Source organism: Branchiostoma floridae, chromosome 18 (assembly GCF_000003815.2).
Source record: "Branchiostoma floridae strain S238N-H82 chromosome 18, Bfl_VNyyK, whole genome shotgun sequence".
NCBI classification, from domain to species: domain Eukaryota; kingdom Metazoa; phylum Chordata; class Leptocardii; order Amphioxiformes; family Branchiostomatidae; genus Branchiostoma; species Branchiostoma floridae.
Genome location: NC_049996.1, coordinates 16,217,551 through 16,229,262, shown reverse-complemented (window position 1 = coordinate 16,229,262; position 11,712 = coordinate 16,217,551). Strand labels below are relative to the sequence as shown.

Below are 11,712 nucleotides of genomic sequence, written 5' to 3'. Positions count from 1 at the left end.
GCTACACATCTATAACTGATGCTTCCTGATGCTTGTTTGTTGGTGTGCATCCAGACAGTTGTGTTGGTGTGTTAAAGTCTGTACCATGTCTGTGTGTGGGTTCTTCAGGCCAGTTGCACAGCTACATGTATGACCTGGGTGTATGGGTGTATAACAGCTATGAGTATGACCTGGGTGTGTTATGATACAACAACTATGAATGACCTGGGTGTTGTATAACACATATGACATGGGTTTACAACAGCTATAACCTGGATTTGTGGGTTTATAACAGCTATGACCTGGGTTTGTGGGTGTACATGTGTGTTGGACCAACTGACCAGACCAATGGACAACGACCTGTACTGACCCTTATGTTGCCCTACATGACAATGACCTGTACTGACCCCTGACCTATACCCTGCAGGACAACAACCATACTAACCCCTGACCTTTTCCCTACAGGACAATGACCTGTACTGACCCCTGACCTATACCCATCATGACAATGACCTCACTAACCCCTGACCTTTGCCCTGCAGGACAATGACCTGAAGAGGACGGTGGAGGAGAGCGCCCGGTTGGAGCGCGCGTACGGTCACTTCTTCGACCTGCAGATCACCAACGACAACCTCGACGTCTGCTACGAGAAGCTGCAGTCCGCCGTGGACGGCCTCAGCACCGAGCCGCAGTGGGTCCCCGTCACCTGGGTCTACTGACGTCACCATGGCAACCTCGTCTCCGTGGTTACACCTCCGTTGTCAGGGGGGCTGTTTTAGGAAAGCGTACATGTCCGTACTTAGCTGGATTTTTCTACCAATGGCATTGTAGCTCAAGTTGTGCACTCGGCAATCAGAAATGTGTCTCCATAGCAACTGTCTCTGTAGCAACCGTTCGTTTCCATAGCAACTGTAAGCTTGTTTCTGTAGCAACTGTAAGTTTGATCTGGCACAGTTTAGGGCTCTCTGAAGGAAATGTGTGTGAGAGAGTTCTTACATATGGCACTGACGGCGACAGAATTCGTCTTGTGTCTAAGTCTTAGACTCTGCAAAATTCAGGATTAATATTCACATGTTGGCAAAATCGTGATGGTTTCTTAGCATTAAGATACCCCAAAAATACTTAAGAACTTGTTTGCAGACGTAATTCACAGCAAAACGTAAGGAAGGCCCCCTTGTGGCAACATGCAGTACTGCATGACAAATGATAACATACCAAAAACAATGTGTAAGTAATAAGTAGTTGGAAGGCAGGGATGTTAGACTTAAAGGCATTAATCTTAGCAGACCACACAACAAGTAGGAAAGGGCATAACATTTGTAGGATCACTGTTCTTGGAAGCACAACTAAAAATGGAAATTGGACGTCGTCCCTTTGATTCTGGCCTTAAAGGCTGTCTGTAGTATTGGATTAAAAAAATGAAAGTGTTCGGCCAGGTGTGCACACAGGTGTTTGCAGGTGATCACGTCAGCAGCAATCATGAGCAGGTAAATTCCCCAGGAAAAGTTGTCCGGATGTTTGTCGATGATTTTTTGTTGTAGGAATTCTTAGAGGAATTTTTGTGGACCCAGTTTCGCTGCATTAAGTATAACACTTAAGGAAACCAAAATGTACAAATTTTCTACTTCGAGAGAAGGAAAAAACGATACTGTAAGGAAAGTCGGGTCAGCCTTGGGGGCAGAAGTTGTCAAGTTTCAGTAGTAACAATGTTGGAAATATGGTGACGCCCCTTCCCATCATACACCACTCCTGTAGCATGATGGGAAACAAAGATGGCGGCCCAAACATGGTGGTGCCCATGGACAGGAGCAAAAGCAATACAGGTTTTGCGGTTACAACTTGATTAGGAAAAACTGTCGCAAAAATCACTGTCTTGTGGCAAAAATCAGCCACAACTCCAATGGTGCTGTGACCTCTGACCCCAAGGCTGCCCATATATGGTCGTCGTGTGCTGTCCTGTGGATGATGTTTTTACTGCCTGAATTTCTGGTGTTGAATCTGTTTGATTTGTGAGGATGAATAAATCAGCTTCGGCAGCTTTCCGTGTTTGTCGACTTTGTAAGATGTCGGATTTCTGTAGGAATTATTAGCGCTGTAGGGTGGGGTCCAAACTGTGTGGGGAGGGGGGGGGGGCAGACTGATAAAAATAAAAAAACGGCCAAAAGCATGCTACGGACCCCCATAATTATGCCAAAAAGCAATTACTCAAGCAACTAGATATGATTTTGGAACTGACATTTCAACTGGCACCCTCCAGTTTTCGTCAGTGACACTAAAGTGATCTGGAAGAAACGGGTCTTTTATACCCTAACTATGAATGACGACAATTTTGGATGTCCAATATGAAACATTGTATTGTAAGACAATTGTCATCTGTGGGCCAGTATAAGCTACAGTTGGTCAGCACAGTTTGGGCCTCAGTCAGCCACTTGTATCTGTATAGTTTGATTGCTATTATTAAACTTCATGTAGTTAGAGAGAAGACACTGCTGCTGCTTTGACCTTATGTGACGTGATTTTCATGCTTTTCTTTCGTCGGGTTTAGTTTTTTCTGCTGGTAGGAATTTTGCGAGAAACCAAATATGGTAGTGATGACATGTCGGTGTGATTGTGACGGAATTTTTTTATCAATGTTTTATTTTGAAATAAAGGAAGAAAAAAAAAGAAGCACTTCAAAGAATTATTGCACCACCATAGATGTAAGAAATTTTTACAAACTGTGTACTCCAGTGTCTAGTAGCTAAGTGAAACCACCCGTATAGAAATGGTACATTCCATATGCAATGGGAAGTTGTGTACGCGTTGGAATGCGCCATTCTTGTATGGGAGGTAAAATCAGTACCCCAGTGTTGGACTTTGTAAAACCACCTAATCAGAAGTGGAACAGTCCAAGTCGAATAGAAAGTGATTATGAGTTGGACTGATCCACTCCTGAGTGGGGGTGATTACCCCAGTGTTGAAGTGATTTATGCATGTAGAAGTAATCAGTCTTTATTGGGCCTGAGTGTTGAGTGGCTCTCGCATCACCCTGCATCAATAATGAAACTCCCCTTCAGAAATACTAACCAGGGACAGATCACCTAGCACGTGGGGGATGAGTAATCGTTTCTGGCACACATAATGTGTTACTTTTCGCCACATGAATGTTGAATAAACTGTGTGAATTCTAACAATTTTTTTTGACCACTTAGAATCTATGTTTGACATAATAACTTTGTACTTGAAGAGAATGTGGTTTGAACGTTCAAGGGGAAAAACAACCACAAAGAAATATTGGTTGAAATGTGTTTTTTTAAGTCTGATCTTTGAGGTGTAAATGTGAAGACACAGAGGCACTGAGACGTCAATAAAGACATCCACAGCTTTGTCCACCAGTTTGTTCCATGTCATGTTGTATGTAGTGGTTGAATGTCGGACAATTCGACCCCTGGGCCAGGGCGATACGGCCCCTGGCCCAGAACTATAACTTAAGTCCGAAAAGAGCCAAACGTCCCAAAATTATTAACAGTCCACAGTGGTGTACAGTCAAACCTGTATTAGCGGCCACCTTTGCATAGCGACCACCTGGCCATAGTGGCCACTTTTTGTCGGTCCCTTGGATTCGTAATGATTAAGAAATAGGCTTAGCGGCCACCTGTCCAACGCGGCCACGGCCACACGATTTCCGGTCCCGTTGATACAGAAACACTGCCTATTGCAACCATACTGCAGCCTTATGTCACCCTGCACCGTGTTTGAAATTGTAGTTTGCGAGGATTTGGAGTTCCTGACAGGGTCATTTTAGCGGTTGCAGAAGGTATGCATGCCTTGAGCATTAAAGTGCAAGTCTTTGTCGGTGAATTTACCGATCGAGACAATGTTACTTGGTGAGAAAGATTAGTAGGAACTGAAATCATGTGTAGCTTGCTCATGGTCAATTGATCAACATTTTCTCTATAGTGGCCACCTGTCTATAGTGGCCACATTTCTCCAGTCCCTTGAGTGGCCGCTATAGACAGGTTTGACTGTATGCCAAAAGTGTGAATGTAGTCCTGTTAACATATACCCAAGGCATCCCTGTGCCAATTTTCAGCAGATCAAGTCATTGTTTTTATACCAAGGCACAGGCTGAAATAATACTTTGGTTTGAATATCACATAAAAAATCCCAGTTTGTTCCATGTCATGTTGTATGTAGTGGTTAAGGTGGACTCTCACTGCACTTGGGGCACCGGTGCAGCACTGCGGGGTTCCTTCACTGCGACATTGTAAAATTTAGATATGCGTAATACGTAAAAGTATGACTTAGAAGACAACAAAATACACAAAACGGAACAACATTCGTTCTTTATCTCTGAAATTCGTTGAGCCGTCTACGAACCCCGCAGTGCCGCACCGGTGCCCCAAGTGCAGTGAGTACAATGATAAACCTTCTTCCAACATAAAGGTATACACGGATGAAATTAACTTGCGCATTACTTTCAAACAATGCTATTTTAGGCCACAGCAAGTCAATTTTATGGATAACATCCTCTGCAGACTGCAAAAATAATGAGAAAAGGCGAAAAAAAACGATGGGTATAATAAAACAAGTTTTCAAAGTAGATAATAAAGTTACAAGATTTAAAGTGACAAACTATAGCATCACAACCAACAAGACATTCATTCCTGTATTCAAGGTGTGAATTAGTCTAGTAAAGGTGACACTAGTGTGGTGGACTGGTATGACTAAGCATGTTGGCAACTACATTCATGGCTTCCTTATTGGTGCCACATTTACAACTATCCAGCAAGTTTCACTTCTGGAACTACAATCATGGTTACCTCTCTAGTGTCAATTCTACATACACTTATTAGGTTACAACACCCATATTGGTCTATCTGACGATCCCTGAAGAAGAAAATCTTTTTTTTCTGAAATGAGGCGAAAATCAATGAGCGCGCGTATGTCATCCATAAAATCTACTTGCTGTGGCCTTATAAAAAAATATTGGTCCCTTAGAGAAATGGGCAATGATGTGTGACGATGCTGGCACCTGTTATACATGGAAGTGCCACAAATCTGTCACTGTGAGCCCTGACATGGCAGAGATTGGTAATTGTTGTCTGGCTTCGTTGTAAGTTGTTTTTTAAACATTTTATTCATAAATCAAAAGAAATGAATTGGACAGTGAACCACCCATCCACAAGTAATGAAATAAGAATAATACATAAAAAAAGTTAAGAAATGATATATTACCATCAAGAGCATAACTTTCCCCATTTGCCCCGGTGTTTTCCACTCCTTGTTGCAATAGAATACTCCACTTTGTGGAAAAAGTTAATATAATTTAGAAACGAATGAAAGTAAACTTTCATAAATACATATTTTGGGTAGTAAAATTACAAGATTGCCTATTTTGGGGGCGTCTTCTGTTGGAACCAATTTTGCATTTTTTTTCCCAAAAGAGGCACTAAAGCTGTCCATTGTCCAAACAATTGCTCCGACCAAGTTTACCCTTGACTTTGACTTTATTCACCCACGCGACATGCGACTTTATTCAAATTGCAATATTCAACAAACAATATAATGTGGACACAGCAGGCTGATGTCGTGAGCACATACATTCATATACAATACAAAGATTGAACAAATATCAGGTTTAGTAGTTACCAAATATGGTGACTATGTCATGATGCATATCTGTAACCACCAGCTGACCCTGTGTTGCCATGGCAACGGCCAGGGGGCGCTGCGCATCCGTGGCGACGTGTCGCAGGAATTTGCCTGTCTTGTCAAACATCTCCACACGCCCGTTTCCCATGTCTGCCACGACGATGTTCCCCGCACTGTCTGTACATATGCCCTGGGGATCGTTGAGTTGGCCGTCACCGCTTCCTTCGCCTCCGAACTGGAACAGAAACTGTCCGTCCTCGTTGTACACAAACACGCAGTGGTTCTCACAGTCTGTCACGAACACGTTTCCGTCCCCATCCACAGTAAGGAACGCTGGGTACTTCAACCTCTGGCGTCTAAACAGATAGCCCCACCACGAGTTATGAGCGCCAACAGTTCCTACAAGTGTTCCATCTGCACGAAACACGTGCACTTCACCACATAGCTTGTCCTGGTTGTCCCAATCTCCTACGGTTTGTGTGATGAGGATGTGGTTCCTCCTGGTGTCCACGGCAACTCCTCTGTACCACCTGATGCCTAGTAGGTCAAACTTCTCCTGCACAATGCCCTGTTTTGTGTACCGCACAGCAAAGCCAGTGGAGTCTGGCTTCTCTACCACAAACTGTTTCCCCACCACCCACAGGTTCCCCTCCCCGTCCAAGGCCACATCGTCAGGATTCATCATCGTCTCTTCATCGGGCACGACCGTTGGGAACTGCCGAACGAATGCCCCCCGCAGGGTGAAGACTTGGATTCTCTGGTTCCGATGGTCTGCTACAAAGATCTCCCCTTCATCTGACACTGCGACACCAACGGCACACCGAAACTCCCCTTTCCTCGATCCCTCCCCACCAATCATTATCCTTGAAGGCTCTGTTTGCTGTTGGTTCCCGTGACGTTGTCCTGCGTCCAGTGCTGCAACGTTACGTGACGTTCCTGCTAAGATAGACCCAGAGTGTCCAGGCCGAATTTCTCCCAACTGCCGTTTAAGTTTCCTGCACAGACTTGAAGCCATGCGGTTGTCTGGCAAACCTGGGACCCCCTGGGCTGGTATCCTGGTCAGCTGGCGACAGTACGGGCATAGGAAGAAGATTCCACCTCCTACAAGGTGCTGTATGCAGTCCTGACAGAAGGTGTGCTGACAGGGCAGCATCTTGGGCCTGGTGAACAGCTCCAGGCAGATGCTGCAGGTCAGGTCTTCACAGATGTCCTCCCTTAAACTTGAGAGTGCAGCCGCCATTTTGTCGTCCTTTTTATATTCACGGAACTTGCTCAAAGCAACCAAGGGCGTACTCGTGGTTACTAAGCCACCAACTCAAGAACCAGCCCGCACTGACACATACAAATTCTCACACTTTCCCAGAACAATTCCTGCCTGACACGGCAGTAAGTGCTCCCAGCGTTGAGTGCCAGGCAGGAGGGCTGCCCGCCCTAACCCGGGACCTCAACTCCCCCCCCCCCTACTATGCCCCTCGCGGGGTCATCTGATGATCGTCATCTGATGATGATGATGATGTGGTGTCAGTCGTCCAGTGTTTGAATTATAAACGCTAGTGAGTCGAATGTCTGCTGAAAGACTCCAGGGAGATTCTGCAGGACGCTAGTCTTCACGGAGCCCAGAGACGGAGCTGTCAAGGGTGAATGAAAGGAACAATGTTGTATCTCATCATTAATCAATGCATATAATGTTTCAAGGAAGTAGGTCTAATTAGCATTGACCATGCAAATTAGGTCCTAATTAGTATAAGGCATATTTCACTGTACTCACGTCACGTTGACCTAACTTCCCTATACCATGGGTATGAACATCCTACCATGTACCATTAAGGGTCAATAAGGAGAAACATTTACTTCAAAGGAAACATAATACTAGGTCATTTATTACCTTCGTCAAGAAGGTTATGTTTTGGGTAGCGTTTGTATGTATGTATGTAGAAGACCAGCGTAACTCGAGAACGCTCGGATGGATTGTACTGATATTCGATATACATGTATTGTAGGTCTTGATGAGACCTGGAAACGGTTAGATTTGGGGCCTTCCAGCAGCTTGTTACGGAACTGCAGCGGAACTTCCGGGTTTGATATGTCGAGTTATGGGCTATTCTTTTGGAGTGGTAGACAGCTCTCGAGAGTGAGTGGTATAGGTTTGGGCTCCCTAACGGCTTGTTTTGGAACTGTAGGGCAGGTTTGGTGTCAGGCTTTGAAAGCGAATAACTCAATAATGGGTTGACGAATTGTCATGATTTTCGTAAGTAGATGGTGATAGAAAGTGATGCTTCATATGATTACATATTGATTATGCAAATTGTAATCTAATTAGCATGATTGATTAGGAAATTGTCTAAACACGCTCAGTTCCATTATAGGACCATTGCAACATGTGACATTTGTAAAGGCCCCCTCTCACTTGACGTGCGGCACGCTTGCGGCATTGCTGCGTTCGTTCACTGCGGTACTGTTTTGTTATTTTCTCCGATTTGTTATAATTCAGATATTGCGCAATACGTAAAAGTGTGACATAGAAGACCACAAAATACACAACAAGTAAGAAAATTCGTTCTTTATCTCTGAAATTCGTTGAGCATCTTCCGAACGCAGCAATGCCGCAAGCGTGCCGCACGTCAAGTGAGAGGGGGCCTTAACTGAGAAGGAGAAGAGCATTGATAGATATCATGCAAAATAAAGACCTAATTTGCATAATTGATGAGAAAATGCTATAATGTCATTGTGGTAAATGATCGGAACTTCTTACTTGTAGCATTGGGAAGTTATGTATAGGTGAACATTGTTGGACATCAATTATGCAAATGATGTCCTCCTTAATATGTTTACATGTACTTGGTTGTATTTGCCGCCAATGTTTAACACATTTGTATCAAATTTCAAAGAACACATACCGTCGTTAGGACAGAAGAATTTTGGCTTTATCAACCTATTTTTATTGCTGGAGTCGCCCAGTTTTGTAGGTTTGACCAGGGAGGTTTTATTAAACCTACTTGGTTTGACACCAATGCGATGTAAAATTGGACAGAACAAGGACCTTAAGCTTATATAACGTATATGGACAGAATCAAGGGATTTCAGTAATCGGTATGCAAATGTCGGTATTGTTACAAAAATGTCCTAAGGCGATACTGGCTCTGTCTGATGAAGGCGTCTACTGTCTGGCAGGGGTATTTCTTGATGGTGTCAGAAAGAGGTCACATCGGAGTGAAACAACCAGATGGGCGAGTAAAAACAGACAGAAACGACATGCCGACACCCGGGACACCCCCCCCCCCAACCCAACCCAACCCAACCCAACCCTTTTCTTTTCAAGATATGGTCTAGTGGTTAGGATTTTGGCGTTCTCACTGCCAAGGCCCGGGTTAGATTCCCGGTGTAGCCTCTACCAGGCTTCGTGGATCGGTGGTCTAATTGTAGAAGTTGGACAAATAGAGTCTATAGTACACTAGGGGAGTTAGCCGGCCAGAAGAGTACGTTTCCTTACATAATGATTCTACCGATCCACGGAGCCTGGTAGAGGCTATCCCGGTGTGGGAACCAATGAAACAACCAGAGGGACGAGTAGAAACAGAAAGAAACAACATGCCGACACCCGGGTTCGAACCGGCAGATCACTAATCCAGCGTGCAGACCGCAACGCCAAAAGCTCAGAGCTGTTGGCGTGGTCAGTTTGGCAGCGCTTGAACTCCACTGTTACAGGTGTTTGCATGTGTAGATAAATGTGGCCAAATTTATAGAAAGAGCACCAAATATAGTTATTATCCATTTTTCCATTTTTTGTCACACTGTTCTTTAATATATTGTCCCATTTCCACTATATTGGCGCTCTCGCCGCGCTCTCTCTGCGACCTATGACCACCTATAATTTGACATATCGATCAACGAATTGTGTGGAAAAGAAACGAATCTTTTTACACTTTGTGTCTTTTGTTGTCCTTTCAGTCACACTTTTACGTTTTGTATGATATATCCAGTGTGAAAACAAAGGTTACACATATTAACGTACACTATTTAGGTCACAGTGAGAGCGCAGCGCGATCGCCTTCTAGTAGAAAGGCCGGGCCTAACACACCAAATATGAAATCAATCCTTCTGTTTTTGATTTACTTTGTGTACTAAGGCCAAAGACATACAGACATACAAGCGCTGCCTAAAATACAATGTCTACAGACTTTATAAAGGTAACAACGAACTAAGCGAGAAGGAAAGGTCGGCTGGGGAAAATGCCAACGCTTTACTAAGGTAGGATTGAGGTAGGTTGTTTTATGGTAACACTCGGAAAATCTAATGACATGAACCTAATGTAAAGCTTTAAAAGAGTTTTTCGACATCTTAATATGATTACTTGGTTGTATTTGCCGACAATGTTAAAGTCAAATGTTAAAGCATGAAAGTTCATCTGTGTTGGTAGATTACATTATAGAAATTGCTAAACTTTCTTTCCAACACTAAATCAATATATGGACTTACCCTAAATTTTCGGTCAAACTCCGTCGACCTTGTTCAAAGAATGACCCTCTCTCGCAAAGAAAGTAGGTGTGGGGTGGTGTAGCATATATAGAGAGGGTCATTCTGTGAACAAGGTCGACGGAGTTTGACTGAAAATTTAGGGTAAGTCCATATATTAATTTAGTATTGGAAAGAAAGTTTAGCAATTTCTACAAAATTCAAAGAACACGTACCATAAAGAAAAGATTCTTCTGTCCTGTTTCTCCTGTTCTGTTCAGCTGGATGCAGTTTGGAACTCGAGGTTTTCCCGTGTCGCCCGTAGACACCACTGGTGCGATATCAAAACAAGTGAAAATTGACAGGAACCACATTGGACAGACTCAAGGGGTTTCTCAGTAGTCGGTATGCAAATGCGGGATTGTACAAAAATGTCCTCAGGCCATTACCGGCGCTACTTCGGGTACATTGGTCATCGCACACCACAAACAGAGAAGTCATGCAGCGTGTTAATGCCCTAGCAGCCAGGCCCATGCCCCAGTTTCCTTTCGCTTGTGAAAAAGAAGAAGTTACAATGGTTTGGCAATGCTACGAGAGCAAAGGGCACTTTGACTCACACTATACTGCAACTTAGTGCAAGGTGGGGCGGAGGGTGTATTTAAAGACCTAGGGGACGTCCGCGACGGACTTGGACTAGTGACTTGAACGAATGGTCGGGACAAACAGTACACCAGCTAGAAACCTTGGCCGAAGATAGACGAAGATGGAAAACTTGTGTTGATGGCATTGCTGCCCCTACGGCCGGTGAGGCTATGGGACCGGTGAGGTGAGGTGATACTGGCGCAGTTCTTGTTTGAACCTTTGTTTATTCATGAAAGCTCAAATCGGCCTGCAGGTTAGTCTCCAAGCAGACCCTACGGTGCCTTGGAGATAGTATCAAGGCTGACAAGGGACTTAGTATAGCGGCACCAGGTGCCCGTTTGACTCCCTTTGGCCCTCTACACTCCTTGGCCAGCTTTGATACTACCTCTAATAATAATATCGGGTGTATTTGCAGCCAGTGCCACAGGCGGGTACCCAATGTGTAGGGTAATGAGGCTGTTTAACGTGTTAAAGCCTAAGGCACCGTAGGGTCTGCTTTGAGACTACTGTACAGGCCGCTTTTCATTGAGGTCATGAGGGAAGAGGCAAGGGTCAGACGAAGTATATAACAGAGATTCAGTTTATATCATTTAAAGTCCTAATGAGTCTTATGTATGACAGGGGTACTTCTTTATTTTGTCACAAAAAGGTCCCATCGGTGTTTGCATGTGTAGACTAGAGTTCAACGATCTCATACCTTCGCCAAATCGTTTGGATCTTTTCGAGTGAAGTAGTTCTGTTTTTCCATTTCTTTATGCAAATAAGGTCCAGATTTGCATAATTTGTCTCAGTTGATCATCCTCTCTATCCAAGAGGCACAAGTCCAAAGTTTGAAAGTCTTATCGTAGCAAAGAAGGCCATTTTAGTGTTTTCTGATTAATTCTGTAAATATCCAACTAATTTGAATGATTTATATCTAGTAATGTTCACCTTCACTAAGCTTCATGATGTTGTAATGAAATCCCCGTCATTTGCTACTCTATGGAATTATAACATTTTCTCATT

At 43.9% G+C, this 11,712-nt stretch overlaps 2 protein-coding genes across 6 annotated transcripts in view; one reads left to right on the top strand and one right to left on the bottom strand.

Annotated features, from left to right (window-relative positions):
- Window positions 1-3,350, top strand: part of LOC118405359 (MAGUK p55 subfamily member 6-like) — a 35,902-nt gene extending 32,552 nt beyond the window's left edge. For all 5 annotated transcript variants that reach the window (XM_035804816.1, XM_035804815.1, XM_035804814.1 and 2 more), the window contains one exon: window positions 522-3,350. In XM_035804816.1, coding sequence (XP_035660709.1) covers window positions 522-698 — 177 coding nt within the window. In that variant the 3' untranslated portion in view covers window positions 699-3,350. The remainder of the gene's footprint in view (window positions 1-521) is intronic.
- A 1,029-nt stretch (window positions 3,351-4,379) lies between these two features.
- LOC118405360 (tripartite motif-containing protein 2-like) lies at window positions 4,380-7,009 on the bottom strand. Its single transcript, XM_035804817.1, has one exon. The coding sequence runs from the start codon at window positions 6,851-6,853 to the stop codon at window positions 5,600-5,602; it is 1,254 nt and encodes a 417-aa protein (XP_035660710.1). The 5' UTR covers window positions 6,854-7,009; the 3' UTR covers window positions 4,380-5,599.
- Window positions 7,010-11,712: the final 4,703 nt, after the last annotated feature.